General features: G+C 39.4%; 1 protein-coding gene and 1 pseudogene across 3 annotated transcripts in view; one reads left to right on the top strand and one right to left on the bottom strand.

Annotated features, from left to right (window-relative positions):
* The window catches only part of ZZEF1 (zinc finger ZZ-type and EF-hand domain containing 1), a 115,580-nt gene that overhangs the window by 17,358 nt on the left and 74,882 nt on the right, over nucleotides 1-23,340 (bottom strand). For both annotated transcript variants that reach the window (XM_079130744.1, XM_079130743.1), the window contains exons 31-43: nucleotides 20,925-21,044; nucleotides 20,139-20,300; nucleotides 18,117-18,246; nucleotides 16,143-16,281; nucleotides 14,984-15,149; nucleotides 13,616-13,878; nucleotides 12,627-12,796; nucleotides 10,101-10,251; nucleotides 8,773-8,912; nucleotides 5,996-6,273; nucleotides 5,162-5,336; nucleotides 4,469-4,601; nucleotides 636-835 (exon numbers count right to left, since the gene is read on the bottom strand). In XM_079130744.1, coding sequence (XP_078986870.1) covers nucleotides 636-835; nucleotides 4,469-4,601; nucleotides 5,162-5,336; nucleotides 5,996-6,273; nucleotides 8,773-8,912; nucleotides 10,101-10,251; nucleotides 12,627-12,796; nucleotides 13,616-13,878; nucleotides 14,984-15,149; nucleotides 16,143-16,281; nucleotides 18,117-18,246; nucleotides 20,139-20,300; nucleotides 20,925-21,044 — 2,227 coding nt within the window. The remainder of the gene's footprint in view (nucleotides 1-635; nucleotides 836-4,468; nucleotides 4,602-5,161; nucleotides 5,337-5,995; nucleotides 6,274-8,772; nucleotides 8,913-10,100; nucleotides 10,252-12,626; nucleotides 12,797-13,615; nucleotides 13,879-14,983; nucleotides 15,150-16,142; nucleotides 16,282-18,116; nucleotides 18,247-20,138; nucleotides 20,301-20,924; nucleotides 21,045-23,340) is intronic.
* On the top strand, nucleotides 21,301-22,549 carry LOC306656116 (manganese-dependent ADP-ribose/CDP-alcohol diphosphatase-like; annotated as a pseudogene). The gene has a single exon. The product of its transcript is annotated as a manganese-dependent ADP-ribose/CDP-alcohol diphosphatase-like (transcript).

The following is a 23,340-nucleotide window of genomic DNA, read 5'->3' as shown; positions in this document are numbered from 1 at the left end:
CACTGGGTTTGATCCTCAGCACCACATAAAAATAAATAAATAAAAGACTATCTACAACTAAAAATGTTAAAAAAAAACAAAAAACAAAAAACAAAACTCAAAAAACAAAAACTCCAAGTGGGCTAAAATGCATCTTCTTAAAAGATCCTCCTATCCACCAGTGCCCCTCACGGTCAGAAGTCCTCACAGTCAGTGCTTCTCACCTCCACAACAAATATCACCCAGTTCCTTAACTTGTCTACTTCCTTCTACCCCAATTATCAAACCTGTTGCTTAAAGATCACATGGGACACTAGCACCCTTTATTCTTCCTTCCAGCTCCTACAAAGAACCAGAGAAGCGGCCATTCAGAAGTCTGTCTTCTTTTTTTCTCATCTGCCAAGGTTAGGTCCTCATGAAGTCATAATACCCTAGTCCATGAAACAGTATGAAAAACACAGAAAACCAATCTATTGGGAATATTCTATTTCTTCCTTACAATTATCTTTGTAAAAGGCCCCAATCATTTCTAAAAATAATCAAGATCCTAGGATTAACCATTCATTGAAATCAGATGGAATTTCCCCCTTGTTAATCCCTTGCAGATGTCAAATCACAACCAGAATTACTACAAAATGGAAGAGGCTCACCATTACCTTTAGTGTTTTGTATAAACCTTTGAGGGCCAGGGACAGGATCCAAGTTGCTTCTACAGCCTCAGAACAATGGCTGTCCATGCTGGTTTGCAGAAGGTGACTGGCAATAAAGGCAAAGTGCTGGGAATATTGGCTCAGCTGGGCCTGAGAGTCACCACATTCTTGCCCTCCACCTTTCTGAACCAGTTGGTAGTCCTTCACTGAAGGGTGACAGCAGACAGGAAGAGAAAGGCAAAACAAGTACAGTTAATGCTTCCTGTAGCCAAATCTCTTCCACAGTAATATGCCTTATTAATGTAAGAACTGCAGAAACACAAATATTCTGGGCTCAACTGTAGTCATTATATTTAAGGTCAGTTTGAAGGTGAGCACAAAAATGGTACTGGGTCATCCATCTACTGAGCAAATGAGAGGGATGATTTACAACGCACAAGTGGGTCATCTCCAAAGGTGTTAATGGAAGTTTTCGAAAACAGTACATGAGACTTTCACTTTCAAACAAGATGGAGTAAGAGAATTGATTGACCCTTCCATTTAAGCAACTAGAACAAAGAGAAAAACATGTGAAACAATGTATTTCAAACACTGGTCAATAGGTAGCACAGGATTAAGATCCCTGAGAGAAGGGAAGTAAACTAGATTAGCTCTCCAGTGGCACCAGAAATCCGGAGATAACTTCAAGGCTGAAGGGCAGGAAGCAGAAGTCCAAGCAGAGTCCAGAAGTCTTAAGGAACTGAGGAGATGGAGATTGGAGTTTAGGGAAATCAAGGCAGCTAGAATGTATGGGGTAAAATATCAACAGAAGAAAGATGCATAGAGAGAGAGGAGGGTAGGAGAGAGCTCTAGAGATTCAAGAGGGTTCCTCATGAGTCTTAGGCTGAATATTGATTGACCTGTACATATGTGGAAGGAAGCTATCTAGGGCAAGAGAAAGAACTACCAAAAAGCAGTAAGCAGAACAATTCCTGGAGCTCAAACAAAGCTGCAAATATTCTGTCCTCTCACAAATTAGAGTGAAGATGTCCTGGTGGAGGACAGAAAAAAGTATCTGAAGACATAATGGTTGAAATATCCCTAAATTCAATAAAAACTGTAAGTCCAAAGAGATCAATAAATCCCTAAACAGAAGAAACAAAAAAATCATGTTGAAGCATATCGTAATAAAATTGCTAAAAACCAGTGATAAAAAAAATCTTAACAGCAACCAGAGGAAAGACAGAATAAGAGCAACGAAGATAAGAATGACAGCAGACTCAGGGAGTGGGGTGGGAGGATATGCTGGTGAGTGATATGGACCAAATATATTGTTATATTGTATGGATGTATGAATATGTATTATTACTATTCACATCCCATCATTATGAGCAACTATATGCACCAAGAAAAAAATGTGAAGAGAGGGAAAAAAAAGAATGACAGAAGACTTCATGCCAGAATTTATGTGAGCTAGAAGACAATGGACAAACCCTCTTTAAAGTATTCAAAGAAAACTCTCAGCCAAGAATTTTTACGCAGAAAAAATCTTTCAAAGATGAGGTAAAAAAAAATCATCTAGACAAACTGAGAGATTCTGTAGCAGCAGGCCTATAAGAAATGCTAAGTGAAGTTTTTCAGGCCAAATAAAAATGATACTAGATGGAAACTTAAATGAACAAAGGAATGAAGAACATCATAAATAGTAAATATGTAACTAAATATAATTTTTTTTTTTGTACCAGGGATTGAACCCCAGGGGCACTTAATCACTAAGCCACATTCCCAGTCCCTTTTTTAAATTTTTAATTTTGAGATAGGGTCTCACTAAGTTGCTTAGGGTCTCACTAAATTGCTGAGGCTGGCTTTGAACTTGAGATCCTCCTGTCTCAGCCTCCTGAAATATGATGATTACAGGCATGCACCACTGCATCTACATAGTTATTTTTTTTTAATTTAAAAATCTCTTTTAAAATCTCTAATGTTTTAAAGAAAAAATAATGTGAGATTTATATCATGTAGAATAAAATAACAACAATAACACAAAGAATGAGGGCAAGAAATGGAAATAAATACTATATTTCTACATTATTGGGAAATGGTATAATATTTGAAGGTAGACTATGATGAGTTAAAAGCATATAGCATAAACCTTAGAACAATCACTAAAAAACTCTCACCACTGTAAACCCTATAGCAACCACACACACAAAGAGAGAGCACAAAAGAAAGAAATAGGGCTAGAGTGATGATTTCCAGAAAAAAGCAAAAAGAGAAACTGAGCCCCAAACAAGCATAAGCAGAGACATGAATAATGATCAGGGCAGAAATTAATGAAACAGAAAACAAGAGGGCCATGTGCAGTGGTGCATTGCCTGTACCCAGTGACTTGGGAGGCAGAGGCAGGAGGATCACTCATTCAAAGCCTGCTTCAGCAACTTAGCAAGGTCCTAAGCAACTCAGTGAGACCCTGTCTAAAAATAAAAAATAAAAAGGGCTGGGGATGTGTCCTGGGTTCAATCCCTGGTACCAAACAAACAAACAAACAAAAAAGAAAAAGAAAGAAAGAAAGAAAGAAGACAAAAAAACAAAAGAAAAAAAAATCAATGAATGACCAAAGCTGATCCTTTGAAAAATATCAAATAATAAATCTCTGTCTAGGAAACAAAAGAGAAAAGATACAAATTACCAATTCAGAGATGAGAGAAGGCAGTTTAATAACCTATGCCAGGCTGACAGAAATCAAAGACCTAAATTTTCTGAGCTTAAATTTATTCCCTTAATAAATGGGAGAAATGTATCATGCTTATGGATCAAAACATTCAGAGTTTAAAGAGGTCAACTTTCCCAAAATAAAGCTATAGATTCCATGTACTGCTGATCAAATCCCAGCAATTTCTTTAATATAAAATGACAGCCTGTTTTTAAAATTTATGTAGAAAGGCAAAGGAACTACAAGAGCAAAGCAATTCTCCAAAAGAAGAACAAAGGTGGAGGATCAGATTTCAAGTCTTAGTAGAAACCTAAAATAATCAAGAGAGTGTTGTACTGGTGTAAAAAACAGACACAGAGAAAAATGAAATATAATAGAATCCATGAATAGATATATGCATATGAATCAATTAATTTCTAACAAAGATGCCAAGATAACTCAATGGAGAAAGGACAGTTTGCTCAACAAATGGTCCTGGAACAACTGAACATTCATATGCAAAAAAAAAAAAAAAAAAAAAACCCAAAAAACTCAGAAATAATACGGGCACTGCTTAATGCTAAAGCTGAGGAGAAAGCTGATTACTTCAGGAACAGAACCAAAAATATAATGGTTAGATACTCCATACTGTTTGGGGTTTGCAAATTAAGTCAAAAGGACACTTAAGAAGTAGTATTTTAAGTGAAACAAACAAAATGGAGAGTTACACTGATACCAATGTAATTCTTCAATGTGTAGCCACCTGACTCCATAGTTTTAATTACCCGTAAGAAAACAAATGAGACCTGCAAATGGAAAAATTAAAGGTTCAGAATATTTGGCCAACTGAAAAAACAAAGAGCTATATACAAAAGTTATAGCATGGCAAGGAACCTTCAAAAAAATTTTTTTGTGTGTGTGGTGCTGGGGATTGAACCCAGGGCCTTGTGCATGCAAGGCAGGCACTCTACCAACTGAGCCATATCCCCAGCCCAAGGGACCTTCAAAATTATCCCAGTTCTATCACATTATTTCAGAGATGGTGAAAAAGTAGCTCAGGAACATGCTTTCTATATGCAGGAGCAAGAACCATGGTTATCTTCACTGATTTTAGGGCATGCAGGGATTAGACAATTTTTTTCTTAGAAAAAGTAAGTATGTTGAGGACCTGTTTTCCTTTTCCGAGTTTTGACATCCACAATCACAGCCCTGTTCTTCTCAGTAAAGTGCTTCAAGATGATCACATTATGGGGCTCATTGGCATTATCCATATAAATACAGCGGGTTCCGACACAAAGGACCTAGAACATTACAGAGAGAAAGAGAAAAGGCAACTCCAGCACACTGAGGCAGAAAAGAGGATTTAGGGACAAACTCAGGCCCTTTTGTTTGTGCCTTAGACTTCAACAACCTCTTAAGGATAGGGTTCTTCTCATCTCTAAGTTCACGTTAGGCACAGAATTGATTTCTCCTTGCTGACATGCCATGTTTTACATCCCCCTTTGTCTCAATCAATTGAGAGACATGAAGATTAGAAATGAGATCAAGATGAACGCCAGAGGGAGACAAACTTTGATGGTCTTTTATAATTTAATATATTACAGTTATCTATTACTCAAAGCCAATTACCAGTTAGTAAAATGAATCAAATGGTTAAACTTAAAAAATGCAACCTCAAAGTGCGAGGTCCAGGATTCAATCCCCAGCACCACTAGAAAATAAATAAATAAATAAAAGCAAGTTGAACAAACCACCCCACCCCACGATCTTGAAAATACCCCAGTATGTATATATGTCACATAGTCTTTGACATGCATGAGGAGGACTGAAGGGGGTGGGGGCAGGACTTCCAATGCTGTACCTGAGGGAAGCCAACCAGCACCAGCAGGGTGAAGATGTTGGTGTGCTTCAGCTGGAAAGGCAGCTGCTTGATGCAGTGATCTGTGAAGGTGGCAATGACGTCTCGCCACAGTGGGGCACTGTTGAGTGACCGCAGGATCTCTGCCATGGAGCATGCCCAGTCCAAGCCCACCCGGCTGGAAGGCAAGAGCTCCATTAGGTGGCAGAGCACAGGGCTCCAAACTCAACTGATCAGAGCTCACTACACTGCAAGGCTCACTACACTGCTCACTACCCAGAGGCAAAGGGCTGCTCATTACTTAGTTTTAAAACTACCTGAATGATGCTGGCTGGTAGCCTACAACCATGGTTTCAGAAATCTCTATAAGAAATCACCGTGCATGTGCACACATACACAATCACACTGATGCACACACACACAGACACCAAAAAAATGGCTCAGGAAGAAATAGACTAAAATAGCAGATGTATTAATATTGTACAAATCAGGCTGAATTTTTTTCTTCATTTCTCTTTTCCAAATTTGGTATTGTGGTTATGTTCCTTATTTATAATGAAAATAGATTTTCAACCCCAAGACCTACATTTAATGTTTTCAGTAAAAAATACACCAGAATATATATCACTGGAGTGTTGACTAGGCAGGCAGTGCTGAGGCTGCTCAGTTGTTTAGTGTGGAATAACAGCATCACCATTAAACCAAGTCTATGGCTGAAGGAGATTCTCAGACAATAGCACTGTAGTACCTGAAATGTATTACCAGTTAGTTCTCTGACCTAAGTAGACACTATAGTGGGTAGAGTGCGAGTGGCAGGTGAGTGAGAACCAAGGCTACCTGTCCAGACACACAGCTCCCAGGCTAAAGAGTAGGTGGGTGGTCTTCCAGCCATCTGGCACAATGGCACTGTCCCCTGCAGCAAACAGGTTGTGTTTGGCTGAGAGGACCTTGATCACTGCAGCATCTACCTCTGCTGGTAAAAGACGGATGATTAACTGGCCAAGAAGACCCAGGGTTAGGTGGTAGGTTTCATTCAGATGGCCTGCATTGGAGATGACAACCTGAAACATGAGTGGGAGGACGTGCTCCAGGTCTATCAGGGGAACTGTGGGACCCTGCCAAGAGAAGGGAAAGCTCTTCAGTAGAGGATCCAAGCAACCACACCAGCTAAACTCTTCATCCCCTTTGAGTATTATCTTCAACTGGCCTAGTTCCAAAAGAATTATGCAGTGACCTTCATAAATGGCAAATATATAATCAATTGTAAAATAAATATTCTTGGGTTTCATCTTCTGATCCTACTTTCAAATTCCTTTACCCTAAAAAGTAAACTTAAATGTTTGGGTGTTTTCCCCCTCCTGATATGTCCATTGTAAAATAATTAAAATAACTCTGAAATACACAAAAGTTAATACTTTCCATAATCTGCCCCCTCACCAATGTCCAGGAGATAGCTATTAATGGATTAGTGAACAGCCTTTCAACTTTTTCAAGTACATTTACATGTAACACATGTAAAACAAATTAACAATTGAAAAGTTATTTTTCTTTCTTTAAATACTGCCCATTAACTTACTTGTTTCCAATTCTTCATTATAAATACCATTTAGATAAGTAGCCTGTGTTTACAATGATAATTAGGGATTGGAATGAATTTATGATTCATTCTTTCTCTTTTCAGATTTATATAACAAGAGGGAACACATTGTGAGTTGTTATCCTCAGTGTGATTCAAAAGGGCACTATGTCCATAATATCAAAACAAAGCACTGAAGAATAAAAAATTGTTCTCAGAAGTAAAAATTGATTATCAAGAGGGCATCCCCTTGAAGGGGCAGCCTGTGAAGGTGCTGGGGTCCAAGAAGAACGAGGAAGGCATCCAGGTAGGGGTTGGGCTAGTGTGGGCTGCAGGCTGCCAGACCCCAAGCATGGGGAGAAGAGTTTCCATGGCAGGAACAACAATGCACAAGTGGGGTGAGGAAGGTGTTCCCAGGAGTCATACTCAAGAGTCAGATTTGAGTTCTGTATGGGGGTATATCATTGTGGAAATGTAGCCTGAAGTGAGTGTCTGAGCCTATGTGGAGATGTGAGGGCATCCATGTGGGGAGTTCAGCCCGGCATGAATTTTCATGCAGCATAAGGAGAGTGTTGTGCTGAGTAACAGTCTGCTGTGGGTGAGGGTGACCTCAATGCAAGGGGTCACCCTGGCATTAGGACAGACCCAGGTGTGGAAAGGAGGTGTTTACGAGGGGAGGCACAAGGTAGGATGTCAAGAGACCAGAGGAGAGAAGGACACCTTTCAAAGAAGAATGGCAGCTGGGAGATTGATCAAATAAATAGTTATATAAAGGATAATGGGATCCCGATCTCACTGTTAAAGACAGGAGTTATAAAGACAAAAAGGAAAAAAAAAAATAGAATGAACCTGTGGTTTATGATGATAATTACAGGGACTGGTATGCATTTATGATTCATTCTCTATCTCTCTAGATTTACATATCAAGAGGAACACAATGATTTTCCTGTAAGACACATGCCCCTATGAACTGTAACTGATTTGCAAATCAATTTCAATTCACATGCAAAAATTATTGCTGAGTCTGAGCATCTCCCAGCACACACTAAAAAAAAGTCTTTGGATCAAAAGACCCCAGGATCAAACCTTCAGTCCTAGGGAGGACCTCCCTTCCCCCCGAACTCTGCACACTTGGGAAATCCTGTTTCATCAATGTGCTATCTATCTAATTCCTCTCTGTTCAATTCTCCTCCAAAAAAAGGAGACTGTCATAAAGATGTCAGTTATTCCTACATTAATATGTAAATTCAATGAAAATGCTAGCTGAATCTTTTCTTTTACTTGATAAAAATGATTCTGAAGTTCAAAAAAAATACGGAGTCCAGAAAATTATAAAAAATAATAAAAACATATCTAAACTGTCTAGACTCTTTGAAGATATGAGTTGAGTTATCAAAAGCAAACAACAACAAATAAAAAGGAGGGGGAAGTAGATTAAAGGAGACAAAATAAGCATGTCATGTAAATGCAATACAATTCTTCAGTGGATTCTGATTTAAAAAAAAAGGTTTAAGGAACATTTTGGAAAAATCTGTATATAGGCTGTATATAAGAAAATTACTCTGTCAATGTTAAAAATTTTAAGTATGACAATGACATTGTGGTTGTATAGGAGAGTATCCTTTTAGGAGACATATGCTGAAGTACTAAGAATGAAGTGTCAGTGATCATTTCAAAATTTTAGGAAAAAATAAAAGATATGTAAATATACAGAGGTAAATTCTCAACCAGTGAATCCATATAGATTTTCATTCACTGTTCTTTTAAATCTTCTATGAGCTTAAAAATTTTCAAAATAAAATAATGGAAAAATGTTTATAATAGAAATAGTAAGTCATAATATACGTATACACACATACATATATACAAAATATAGTGGGGGGGGGTCAATGATGAAAACAATTTTAATTTATAATCCCTTCCTCAGGGACATAGAGATAACTGTTATTAACAGTCTGCTACAGCATCTAGCATAACAACATTTTTTCCTATGCATGACACCACCCCATTTTACAAAGAAATGCTGCCTGTCTCTTACCGACTTTAGGGGAGGTAACATGGCTGCTAGTAATCCCAAAATCCTCTTCTGGGAACATTCAGCAAACACCTGCTCAGGGTTTGGAGTAACTGCCTTTTCCACTATTGGCTTCTGAGGTGATACTTCCGAATTTTCAGTATCTGTGTTGTAAAATGCCAAACTTTCAGATTTTGCCACATTCTATACGTGCAAGTAAATCACTGTGTTGTCCTGTGCCACTACACAGTAATACCAGAACTTAAAAAAAACTATTGCTAAGTATGTCTTTAAGCAGATGTTCCTTTCTCAAGGAGGCTTGTCTGCTCCCTATGGAATGGGCAGTCACCTTCCCACACCTCCCCATTCTTCTGACCCTGTTCTTAAATTAGATGCTAATATTTTATCATTTAACATTCCATATTTATTATTTATTGTCTGCCCTTCTGATTTTTGTCTCTTTCAGTATTGTACCGAGCATGGAGCAATGTCTCTGGAGCACAGTGGGTACCTGACAGATACTTGTTGCCTGTGAACCAGCATACTGGTCATCAAGGGTATCCGACTCCAGAGGACTTTGATGACTTGGACCAATGTGGAGTGTCAGCTCCTTCTGAGAGCTGGTTCCATAGATGGGGCAGAATGCCAGGTGCTCAGTCCTACCTCCACACAAGAGGGTTGATAAGACAGATCTGCCTCCAGCGACTGCAGTAAGAAGGAGGCTGAGGCTTGCTTCCAAACTCTTCAGTTACAGCACCATGCAATGCATTCTCCAACAACCTGGCTCTGGCCTTGTCATTGCTTTCCTCAGGCAGGCAGCTGAAGCCTTTGCAGAGGAGCTCTACTGCAGAGCTCATTTTATCTTCCAGCCCATATCTACACACCTGTCATGAGGGACTTCTCCCCGTATTGTTCTGGGGCTTTTCTACTTGGAGGTCTTTGTTCATGTTGTTCTTTCTGCCCTGAATGTTGACCCCACAACAGATCCTTGTATATCAAGGTCCCTTATGACAGTTACCTGTACCTCTGTCTTAAGCTCTCTTAGGCTGTGAGCTTCAGTGGGTAGTTGGGGAGGGAGGCTCTGTGTCTCTCTGAGTCAGTACCCGTTTCCTCCCCATGGTCTAGCATGGTACTTGGCACTGAGAGACACTTATTAAATACAGGGAATAAAAAAGATGGGAAAGCAGTTGAAGTGAAGGAAAGGTGACTTTTCAAAATGTTACCAGCCCCACCTGAACTAAATGGAGAAACACTGGTGGCTGAACAACATAAAACTGTGTACAACCAACAAGCCCAGGCTAAAGTACATTCAAAGATGAAAGAGACAAAGGTACTGGCCAGATATTCTTTACCTGGAAGTCCTGGAGGTATGTGAGTATCTGCAGGTACATTTGGAATGTCGGTCTGGCATGAAGGATCCTTCAAGAAAGAGACACCTGCATCTGCCTTACTTCTCTCTTTGGAATCCAAAGGTCTGATTTCCTTGTCTATGGCTCTCTTTCCCTAAAAACATGATGGTGCATGTGAAAGAACTAAGGTATTTATAATATAATTTTATCATTAGCCAGTTTTAACAGACTAAAAAAACTTCTGGATTCATTATAAAAATGCCACTCATTTCTTAAATAAATCTATACTCTAATTCATTAAGATAGTAGTCATTGTGTCACATTCCTCCAAACATCTTCCAAATGCCCCTGTCAAAACCTGTAGTTACATAAACAATGGCTCCGTTCCAGATCTTTAATACATTCTGTTTAGCCAAGTTTGGAAAGTTCTTTCTTTGGGAAAAAGACAAAATGGTCAATTTCCTTCTAGTATACTATGGTGACTATGTTTGTCACACATTCTTTTTCAATAGAAAAGCAAATCTTTACATTTAATATTATTATGAAATTTATATTTAATATTATTATGAAGATATGACTATATAAAATCTAAATCCCAGAAACATGATATTGTTTCCATTGCCACTGATGTAGCCATTTTATTGATATAGAAATTGGCATTTGGAGTGGAGGATGTAGCTTAGTGGCAGAGCATTTGCCTAGCATGTGTGAAGCCCTGGGGTCAATTTCCAGTATCATGGTGGGGCAGGGGCGGGGGGGGGGTAGTCACTTCCAGGCATGTTGGTACACCCTTGTGCAACTTTGTGCACCTTTTTTGGAGAGATTCAGGTATAAGGATAGCAAGTTTTGAGGCCAGCCTCAGTAACTTAGCAAGACCCTAAGCAACTTAGTGAGACCCCCGTCTCAAAAAAATTTTTAAAAAGGGCCAAGGATGCATCTTAGTGGTAAAGTGCCTCTGGGTTCAATACCCCGTACAAAACAAAACAAAAATTTAGAAACTGGCATTCTTAGACTGTGGGACAGAGTTGAAGGCTATGTATCTTTCAGTTCTTAGTTTTCTATAGAATCTACCTTTGTTAATTCAGCAGGTGTTGCTAAATCTATCACAGCTATCACTTGATCAAACAAACCAGATGCCATTTCTAAATCATATACTTTCACCCTCTTTAACATGTTCTGGCATTATTTGTTCTCTATTTTAACAAACTGAACAAGCATACCTTTGTTGTCCTTTTGAGAATCTCATTTGGCAATGAGACTTGTTAAGAGGGCTTTTGCTAGAGTTGGAAGACTTCTGGGATTAGGAATCTGGGGGTGAGCTGCCCAGGCATGGCGACAGATCTTGGTCTGCATTTCCTGAGCACTGAGGGTTCCCAAATGATTGCATGTGCACCAGGACCTTAGTCTTTTCCCATTATATGAGGTATCTAGGTAACATAGGAACACTTCAGTGTATGGTAGAGGCAGTCTAGCTCTTAGTCTGGGAAGTCTACCAAACTTGACTGCCTCTCTGCAGCCAAAGGTGGAGTGTTACATAACACCAATCATAAAGGAGAAGGTATTGTCCTCTCCCAGTGGAAGTTAACGCATCCTTTCCCCTTCTCTGGATACTATTAGCTGACATCAGTCCTACCCTCCTGAGAATGGTTACAGACTGTTCTAAAAGATGACAGAGACTGGGAGAGCTACCTGCCTTATTAAAAGTGTACCCTCTGAAAGATCTCATACAATATGCTCCCTGTACCACATGCCACTGTGTGAAGACACTGTAATAATGTAATTCCAAAGTTCTGGTGAAGAACTTTCTATCTTCAAGATAATCTTTGTGTTAAAGATCCTTATCTTAAAGATTAAAATTTTTTTATTTTATATTCATCAGTTTTGTTTTGTTTTGGTGGTGCTGGGGATTGAACCCAGGGCCTTGTGCATGGAAGACAAGCACTCTACCAACTGAGCTATAACCCCAGCCCATATTCATTGGTTTTTAAGTGTTAGAATCACAGGTAATAACTGGACCCAGAAAAGCATTTCTGTTTATGTAACTACATGTAAACTAATGGTGTCTACTTCCTAAATAGTAAGCTTTTGGTATCAACTATTTGTTGACTGAACATAAAAATAGCTACACATATACAATGCTCACCAAGAACTAGGAACTAACTTCTTTAGTTGCATATCTTGTTTAGTCATTATCAAAACCACCAGGAGGCAGATAATAAGAACAGTTAACAATGACATGGAACTTACCATACACATGTTCTAAGCAGTATACATAAGTTATTTCCAAGTGTGTAAGGTAACTCCTCACAACCACCCTATGTCATACATATTGCTATTATCATCTTCATTTTACAGATGAGAAAATGGAGGCAGAGACTATAGTAACATGCCCAAGGTCTAACAGAGCAAGGATCTGAACCCAGCAGCCTGTTCGAGGGTCTGTACTCTTAACCTTTTAGCTGTGTTTCATCATGTGAATGGCTCTCAGAGTCAACCTGTTTTTCTGCATAGTGAAGAAGTGCTATTTACATTGCAGTGCACAAAAGGGACTGCCTCTGCCAGCTCCTCAGCAGGCTGGACCACTTTCTTCTCTAGCTGTTCCTCTGATGTGTGGGTGGGTACTCTAATTGGCAAGGATTGGTTTCCTGGGGTAGAGTCACCATCTGGCAATATACCAAGGAGAGCGAGAGCTTTAAGACCTATAAGGGAAGAAAAGAGAATGGTTAAAGGATTATTTCATGCAAAAGACACAAATCACTTTATCACTGCATAGAAACAGATGGATGAGGTCTACACGAACAAACCCAGGAGTACTTAATAAAAACATTCCTAGCTATCTATATATCTATTAGCTCCTGACTTCAGAAGGTAAAAGTCTGGACATTTTATTAACAAGAAAACAGAAGACAAAACAGGATTGTCTGTTTCAGAAATTAAAAACATACTTTCACGGAAGTGCCACACAACTAGATTTCTAAATTCCCACTGGCAGATACAAAACTTGCTCTGATGCACTGATATTACCCACTTGATATCTAATGTAGGTCCAATTCCATAATTTAACCAAAATGGGGAGTATATTATCTGAGAGAAATGTAAACATTTCAGAAGTTAAACATTTATTTTTTCCCTCACACCCTTGAAGTCAGAATCACCTAGCTATTATGTTATACTATTTTACTTATAAATAGCTCTCATCTAGAATAGTTATGTGGAGGTAGATTTACACTTCATGTTAAAAAAAATCTGAACTTCCTCAATAAAATATTAGTAGATCAAAACACTAAATACTCCAATCACAGACTTTGATAAGTTTTAGTTATTAATGATTTTTTACATCTTCATGGAAATATTTTAGAGAAACTAAATGCCACTTGAATGCCATCATTTCTCTCAAATGAATCTGCTGACTTGAGTGCCACACCAGGTGAGCCCCTTGTGTGGAATACGGGACTCCTCTGCCTCTGAGTGGAGCAGTCTGAGGGTGGTCCTGGTTTCTGGGCATGATGAATAGTCACCTTTCCCCTGGTGAGCCTTCATCAGACAGTCCCCAACAAGCTGCATGCATTGGCTCCGCAGGATGATGGCATTGCTGTGGGCCTGGGGGTCCAGTCTCTCTCCATCTACATCCTCTGTGCTGGCCAGGTGTGCACTATAGAGAGCCAGGGCGGCAAAGAGCAGCCAGGAGTAGTTGTGGATGTAAGGCTGGATAAGCCTCTGTCGGTCACTGATCCGAATGGTAACCATGGGGTGGGCTGTGATGCTGTGGGTAGGCAAATGGCTGCAAAGGTAAGACATATATAAGGCCCACAGAATTTGTGAGGCTCCAAAGAGGGGCTCAAGACATGTATTTAATTGCAACTGGTATTAGTCACCTCTAGGCTGTAGTTTTTGAAATTTTAAAGACAGGAAAATGAAAAACACAAAAACAGGACATTGCATTACAGAATTTAGCAATTTTTTTTTTTTTTTTTTTGTACCAGGGATTAAACCCAGGGGCACTTAACCACTGAGTCACATCCCCAACATCCCCAACCTTTTTTATTCATTTATTTTTTGAGACAGGATTTCAGTAAGTTGTTGAGGGCCTTTCTAAGTTGCTGAGACTGGTTTAGAACCTATAATCCTCCTGCCTCAGCCTCCTGAACTGCTGGGATTATAGGCATGTGCCACCACACCCAGCTCAGGATTTTGTAATTTTTAGAAGACTGCCTATGGAAAATAGGCTAAGAAGTTCTTAGTGTGAATTTTTCAAGGTGTGGTAATAATGTTTTGGTAATGTGAGAAAATACTTATAATCCTTAGACAAAGTACATGGGAAAGAAATGATTTAAGGTCTGAAATTTGCTTTAAGATGATTTTATAAAGAAAAAAAGGAATAAACTAAACACATGTAACAAAATCTTTCTAATTGTTAAATCTAGGTAATGGGTATAGGAAGGCTAACTGCACTAGTCTCTCTACTTGGGGTATGTTTGAAATTTTCTTTAATAAAAACCTTTTTTAGCCTGGTGCGATGGTACACTCCTGCCATCCCAGTGATTTGGGAGGCTGAGGCAGAAGATCATAAAGTTCAAGGCCATCCTCAGTAACTTGGCAGGGCCCTAAGCAACTTAGTGAGACCTTGTCTCAAACTAAAAAATAGAAAGGGTTGAGGATGTAGCTCAGTGGTTGAGTGCCTCCGGATTCAATCCCTAGTACCACAAAATTTTAATTAAGGAGGGCTGGGGGGTATAGTTTGGTGGTAGAGCATTTGCCCAGCATATGTGAGGCCCTGGGTTTGAACTCCAGTACCAATGAAAAAAAGAAAAAAATAAGATGCCCCTCTTTAAATGAAGAAATAAATAAAGAAAAGGTTACATGGCTCTAGGTCATCTGAGACATACCCATAGGAATATTTCTTTGCTGCATAGCATCCGTAGCAAAGATCAAAGTCATCACACACATTGCAATTCATTCTCCGGCCTATGATCAAACCCTGGCAGTGGTCACAGGTAAACTCCATGTTGACCATTTCATGGTCATCTCCATGGCCCTCAGGCTTCACTCCACCTGGAGAAAAACATCAGTGTGAGGTGGATGGGGCACGGGGTTCCTAGAAGTTCTAACAAACCAATCTCAGTACAAGAATCATTCCCAATTTACTGTTCAGGAAGACAGGGGCTGCAGGCATCCTCTGGAGACCGGGCACTCTGCCCCAGTAGCTCTGAACATGTGAATGACAATCCCAGCACAGAATTCCTCAGCAATGTTGACCCTGTTTCTCCAGTCTGATTAAATAAATTACCAATTCCCATCATGAATGCTGTTTGGCAGAATCAAATCTATGTCAATTTGTGAGCTGTCGCACATGACTCCTCCTCTGACAAATATGAAGAATCTATTGGTGTGTTCCCTTGGCAAACACTAAGGAATGATGGAGTTTTTGCTCTTGTTTTTTCATTCGAGAGCACATATACTCTTGTATTGGAATAGACATTCTGTGGATATGTTCCATCTTCCTGCTAGATTGTAAGTGTTTCCAGGGCAGGAGTTGTGTCTTTTTCTGCTGAACCATGTATAGTAGCATTCCAATGTTCACTTCTGTGGACGTGCTTTGCTTCAGCACCTATTAGTCAAGTGTATTATCAAAGATTTTTTGAAGTTTTTCTTTGTGTGTGTGTGTGATTTGTTATTTGTAAATACTGCATGATTCAGAAGTAAAAACTATTTCCTGAGGTCTGGGGATGTAGCTCAGTGGTAGAACACTTACCTAGCATGGTTGGGCCCTGAATTCAATCCCTACTACCACAAACAATTTCCTGGAAACCCAACTAAATATATATCCAATGGTCCTGAGTGTTTATCAAGTGCCCACCCAGCACAATGGGAGATGAAAGAGCAATGGACCTTATCACTGAATGGGTGAGATAAAGCCAGAGTCAGAGGACATCGATGGGCAGTATTTCTATTTAGTACAAGGAGAGTTTTAAAAGATGGCAAGATCACAGAACACAGAAACAATTACGACTTTTGAATGTGACATGATTAGTCTTTGAAATTTACCTAGGAAACAAGTTTTGCAGAGATCCATGTCACTGCACTGCAGACACCGGTAACGATGCCAGGGGGCAATCTCATCACACCCATCACAAGAGATGTCCACATTTAACAGGTCACAGTAGCGAGCAATAAACATGTGCATCTATAAGGTGAAACGCACACAATCAACCATGAGACTTTCTAATGTGGCCACTTCATTAACCAATTCACTCATTCAATAGGTACTCAAGATGACCCAGGCACTGTAGTAGGTGCTAGGATTTGAAGCTGAATGAACTAAGTGTTTAGTTGGGAAATCCTTTAAGCAAGTAGATGATGACCTCTGGGTGTGATAGGTGCTTTGACATACAAATTTGGGAGGCTTAGAGAACACAGAGGATGGCTACCGATGGGTATTAGGAGGGTCAAGGAAGGTTTTCCAAAGGAGATTAATTCTTCAGTTGAGACCTGAGGGACAAAGAGTACTATTTGGGAGGGGATAAATGTGGTTAGGCATATCAGATAAAAGTAAAAGGTATAGCAAGTTCTATAGGAAACAAAAAGGAGGTAAGACAAGGGTTTATGAAATCGGCAATAACCCTCTATATAGAATGCAGTGAAGAGGGAGAATAACCAGATGAAGTTGAAAAGGTTAAACCACAAGGGACTTGAATGCTAGCCTTAGGAGCTATCGACTGTTTTTAAGTAGGAGAGTAATGGAATTAGATTTGAACGTTCTGAAAGTTCCTCTGACTACTAGGCAAAATAGGGGATTAAACGGGGCAAGACAAGAGCCAGGGAAAATGACCATGACAGAAGTTGTTCAAGTGACCCCATAATAGGTAATATGGCCTAGAAACACAGAAAGAGGGGTGGGGAAAGGTGGGCAGACTTGAGAGGTATTTAAGAGGCAGAAGTGAGGAACCTTGGTGACTGACTTGATATGGGGTTCAATAAAAGGGAACAGACAAGAACAGCATCCAAATTTTTAGATTGGGTTATTGGCTGGACTTTGTTAGTGTTTGCAGACATAAGAAACACTGCAAAGGAGCACTGTTTCTTATTACTCAAAAAAAAAAAACAAAAACAGTTTTTGAACAAATTATATTGTTATATTGTGTGCATGTACCAATGTTACAACAAATCCCATCAATATGCACAACTGTAATGCACCAACAAAAAAAATAAGGAAATTAAAAAAATTTACTAGGAAGATAGTAAAGGCACTGTTAAATAAGCAAGCAGACTGTTTTACTGGAAATCTTGGAGGCTGTCAAAGTATGGTTTATCTTTAGGGCCTAGAAATGAAGGAACTAAATCTGTAAGTCACATATAGTAGCCAATAATATATAGTAGCAGAGGAAATACACTGGTCACTTGAGACATACAGAGTGTCTCCCAATAATGTATTAATGTACAGGAGAGAAAAAGTCACAAGGCCCAGTTGCTGAGCTACATCCAAGCACCACAGAAGCGCTATATGAGCAAAGTGATCAGCACAAGTAGGCACTCAATCATAGAATACGAATGACTCTGAGGCAGCAGATGCCTGGCACATGTGGTAGCAACAAATTTAACACCTAATGTGGAGACAGATGGGGCAGGCTACCTGATCTGGGGGATGCCTTAGTCATGCAGCTCTGACTCCAGTATACAGAAGGTTGCTTCCTAGCTCACCAGGCAACCCACCCTGGTGCTTGCCTGTATAAATAAAATGTGCTGCCCAAGGACATAAGAATCCAAGTCCTGCAGCAATTCTATTTCTCACTGTAAATTAACAAATTGATACCTAATAGTGTACATCAGTCTTGTTAGCCACTCTTTTTGGGTCTAGTTTTGTGGGAGGGAGCCACTGATAGATCACATCAGGATGCAGAGCACCTCAGATTAATACCAGACATGAAGGTCCAGAATGCCCTCCCAGGAGAAAGCCTGCCAGCAGGCCCAAAGCACACCCTCCTCTCCAAACTCCAGATCACTCTAATTGGAAGGTCTTACTTTCCTCTGCTTCTCTGGATCCTCTTGGGCTATTTTTTCATACCAGGCCTCAAACATGCCATCCTGACATTCATCCATCCACTCTGAGTTCTGCTTGGCATCAGCAAGCTCATCTTCTTCACTCCACTGGCTAAAAGGACATAAAGAGAAAAAAAGCATTTAAAAAACTGAGAGGGGGGCCAAGAGGGAGGGAGAAAGCAACTCCAGATACCCATGAAAAGTGCTAGTTAGCAGATTCCATGACCTTGGGTCTAATAGACTGGGCATTTTTAAACTTTTGAAGAGAAAAGTCAATTACTTTTCTAAACTGCAGGATTTGTCTAGATATATGCTAATAAAAATGGAGAAGCCCCTTTTAGAGTAGATTACTCTAGGTGAGGTGAACCTACCATATGCCAGGCACATGGGCCAAAATAGTAATTAAAAAAAAAGTTCTGTGTGGACATGCTCAGAACATCCTAGTGGAATCAGCACAAAAAGAAGTCAGGACATATGACTTTGGTTTTACCACTAGCTACAATAAGGTCTTGGACACATCAAAGTAGGCCCTCTGTATCAGTTGGTTCCATAGCCCAGGGTTCCACATCCTTGGATTCAACCATCATTGTATCAAAAATTAGGGGGGAAAAATTGTGTCTGCTCTGAATATGGTAAGGTTTTTTCCCTCTCTTGTCATTATTCCCTAAAAACTGTGTAACATTGGGTAACAATGTATAAATAGCTATAGTAACATAACAGCTATTTTAACTTAATAGCTATTTAAATATAATTTATATTATATCATATATTATAAGGATTCTAGAGATGATTTGAAGTATATGGGAGGATGTGGGTAGGTTATATTTTACATAGGGATTTGGGCATCTGCAGATTTTTTATTGGTGAGGGGTCCTGGAACCAATCTCCCAAGGATACTGAGGAAGACTGTATTTTTCCCTCATTCTGTTTCATTTCAAATAAAGGATTTCAGATAGATAATCTCATGGGCTCCTTTTAGATCCAAAATTATAAATTTACGTCATTTCAGTTTATAGTTTATTTTAGCAACAAGAATTTTAAACATAAAATAATTTGCTTGAATGCAAATAAAAAATGCTGTCCAACTAACAAATAAATATACATTCATTCATGTATCCCAACAAAATGATTTTAGGTCTACTCTTATTTAGCTTTGGGCTAGTGCCAGGAAGGACTGGTGTGAAAGGTGTGTCCTAACCCTTAAGACTGTATCATGCAAATGTAGACAAACCTTGAAATAATGGGTAGACTGACAGATGATGAAACAGCATGCTGATGCCCACCCAGTGTTGTGTCCCCTTTCTCTGCCTTCATTGCTCTCTGACAGTAGAGCAAGGCTGAAGTCAAACAAGAAGACAGTTTTAATTCTGTCTCCTTTTCCCAGAACATCTATTCTGAGAGTAAAAATTGCCTCATTGATTTATTTCCTCCTCATTCTCCCTTCTTGAAGTCCCACTTCCTTTTCTTCTTTCTTTCCACAAACACAAGTGGCTAATGATAAGTGGACCTGGACTTTGAAGAGACATTGGTCAAAAATGGAATGGGGTAAAAAAATTGTGTATGCTATTTTTTGTTATAAGGTAAATCCTGATAGTATTTAACACCATACGTAAGTGTTAAAAAAAAAAAATCCTCCAATTCAACAGGCTATATTAGAATCCCAAAAATGCAAAGGATCCTCATCTTCCAACTTTACAACACCACTGCTGCCAATTTACAGAGCATCACTAAGTGTCAGATATCATTTGAATTCAGAAATAAAACACATTTATTCCTCATGACAAGCCTCAGAGGTTGACAGTATTATCTCATCTCTAAAGATGAGGAAACTGAGGCACAGAGGGATTAAATAATGCCCTCAGTCACCCAGGTAGTATGTGACAAAGTCAGGATCTATATAACATAGACTCTCACTCCAAAGCCCATGCCCTTCACCCTCATGCTATGAGTCCTGTATTTTGTCATCTACTCTAGGAAGTACAGAGTGCAGGACTGTGTTTTTACCTGATCACATTGTCATGGACACTTATATTTTCTTGTGACATTTTCATGAGGAGATCTGGTAATTGAATGTCGACAAAGAAGGCAAGGTCACTGGGTTCCCAGCCCATATCCAACAGATGAAGCAGGGCCGTCTGAACACAGGATAAGGCAGGCAGTAGGGACCTAAGGAGGCCACAGAAGTGACAGTTACCAAAGCTGCCCACAACTGACAGAGACAACAGGGGCAATGCAAGTCAGTAACCTGATTTATAATAGGAAAGCAGAAGTTCTCATATTCCATATAAATATCCTTCAAAGCTGAAGCAAAAGAAACCTGAAAGGTGTAAGGTAAGATCTCCATCTGGCAGGACTACTACAGGGTCTTCTTTACAGTAGAGGCTGAGCAGTAAAAGTGACCTCCCCAAACAAAGCAAGATTGGGCCAGCCCCAAACTAGCCAAGGTTATGCAATTTAGATTTACAGAAGAGAAATTTGACTTAAGGGTTATATCTAAACCACTTACTAAGAAGGAGATTGAAAAATAGTTTTATACTCAGGTTTTAAAACTGCACATAATACATCAAAAACTAATAGGTGATAAAATTCCCAGATAAAACAAAATTCATCCCCAATGGACACATCAAACTTAAGACTAACAAAAAATATACTAATAAATTAACATTAACGAGTAGCTCTAAATGGTAAAATTAGAAGTTATTCTTATCTTATACTTTGTGGTTTTCTACATTTTCAACTTTGCAGAAAAAATACATTATTTTCTTTAAAAATTAAAAAGTCATCCAGTACCTGTCATTTATGCTATTAAATCCTTTAATTGCTTTGACCAAAAACAGAACAAGTTGATAATAAGTGTCTCGAATTTCTTTGTGTAGATCAGCACCACAGCCTTCCAAGTGTCCAAAGTAACTAGAAAGAAAGAAAACCATGGACTTAACTTTTAGGACAGCTTTTACTTAATAATCCTATTCCTTATATGAAAGAGCCTAGAAGCAGCAGGCTGAACAAAGTGGTGCAAAAACTTAAGTGATAACAGATGCAATAATTTTAGAAAGTAATGGAGAAAACAGGAAGTGAGTTGAATTGACCGGGTAGAGAGAGCTGCCTGACAGAAGTTTGGAGATAATAACTATTCATTTTTGTTTATTAATATAAAAACCGGTGTCCTATCTGGTAGTCTGGGAGCCCTAGTCAAGGAGTCGGCGCGCTAAACGAGTTCGGAGGTTATGGCTGATAATCCCAATCCTGGAACCCTCAATGATAATTCAGAACGACTCTTCTCCTTTGGAGTAATAGCAGATATTCAATATGCTGACTTAGAAGATGGATACAATTTCCAAGGAAGCAGGCGGAGGTACTACAGACATAGTCTCCTTCACTTACAGGGCGCCATTGAAGACTGGAATAAAGAAAGCAGCACACCCTGTTGTGTCCTCCAGCTTGGAGATATTATTGATGGCTAAAATGCACAGCATAAAACATCAGAAAAGTCTCTAGAACTTGTTATGAACACACTCAAAATGCTTAAAGTGCCAGTTCATCATACATGGGGAAATCACGAATTCTACAACTTCAGTAGAGACTATTTAACACGCTCTAAACTTAACACAAGGTTTCTAGAAGATCGGATTGTACATCATCCTGAGACCATACCCTCAGAGAATTATTATGCATATCACTTTGTACCATTCCCTAAATTTCGGTTCATTTTACTCAATGCTTATGACTTGAGTGTCTTAGGCGTGGATCAGTCTTCTCCAAAATACCAGCAGTGTATGAAGATACTGAGGGAGCACAATCCAAATACGGAATTGAATAGTCCTCAAGGACTTTCTGAGCCCCAGTTTGTCCAGTTTAATGGAGGATTCAGCCAAGAACAACTGAACTGGTTGAACGAAGTTCTTACATTCTCTGACACAAACCAAGAAAAGGTGGTGATTGTGAAGACATGGGTGTTGATGGCCTACTCCTTCACATATGTGGATTTTCTCTGGTCTCAGTCCATTTGGATGAGGCCATCTTCCCATTTACCCAGAGGCCTCTGACAGCGTGTGCCTGGCCTGGAACTACAGAGATGCTCTGGCAGTCATTTGGTCTCACAAGTGTGTGGTGTGTTTCTTTGCTGGTCATACTCATGATGGTGGCTACTCTGAGGATCCTTTTGGTGTGCACCATGTCAACTTAGAAGGAGTTATTGAAACAGCTCCAGACAGCCAAGCCTTCGGCACAGTTCACGGCTATCCTGACAAAATGATGTTGAAAGGGAGAGGAAGAGTTCCAGACCGAATTATGAATTATAAGAAGGAAAAAGCTCTCGATTTTTAGTCTGATTTGTTCTGTTTGCCTTTGCAGGAAGAGAATGACTGCTTGTATTTGTCCCTACCATATAAAAAGAAAAACAATAAAAATTCCCAATCCCAAAAAAAAAAAAAAAATATATATATATATATATATATAAAAACCACACCTCCCCTGACTCCTTGAGTGCCAGATACTGTGTTAAGTATTTTTCACAGATTACCTCATTTAGTCCTCTCCACACAATCATGCTCACCCTTCGGCCTCCCTTCACTGATGACTTTAGTACTAAGGTCACTGGCTTTTCTACCTTGATCCTTTCCACCTTAGTGATTTCAACATCCTTGGGAGTGATGCTACTATTCCTTTTTCTCTCAACTCTCTGTTGCCTTCATTGCCAAGGATCTTCTCTTCTTAGTCATCCCAGTTTGATGGTCATTTCCTTGACACTGTCACCAAGTTATGGCTGACTTTACAGCATGCAAATCTGCCCACAACCTCTCATCCTGCTGTAATATTGTGGACTCTCACTCAATCTCTTCTTTAATTCCACATGAGCCCCGGCCATTGAGGATACATCACTTTCATCATTCTACTTCTACCATGCTTTTTCTGTGCTCCCTTTTCAGTTTGGATTTCATGGTCCATCATCATATACCATAGCAATACCAACTCCCTGGCTTCCTTCTACTTCCATCTGCTTGCCTGAGAAGTTTTATACTTGTATCAAAACTGCTGTATGTAGCTGGAGGAAATATCACATAACCAAGTGGACCATTGTCACTTTAAATTTACAACCATAATTCTCAAATAAGCACCTAGAAATTATCAGGCAATTTCATAGACTGATTCGCTCAATTTTCATACCATCTAGAACCTTCTTGCTTCTCCTTAAATAGCCACTACC

The sequence above is a fragment of the Sciurus vulgaris genome, assembly GCF_902686455.1.
Source record: "Sciurus vulgaris genome assembly, chromosome: 3".
Lineage (NCBI taxonomy): Eukaryota > Metazoa > Chordata > Mammalia > Rodentia > Sciuridae > Sciurus > Sciurus vulgaris.
Note: the sequence above shows the minus strand (reverse complement) of the source record. Positions and strands in the feature narration are given on the sequence as shown.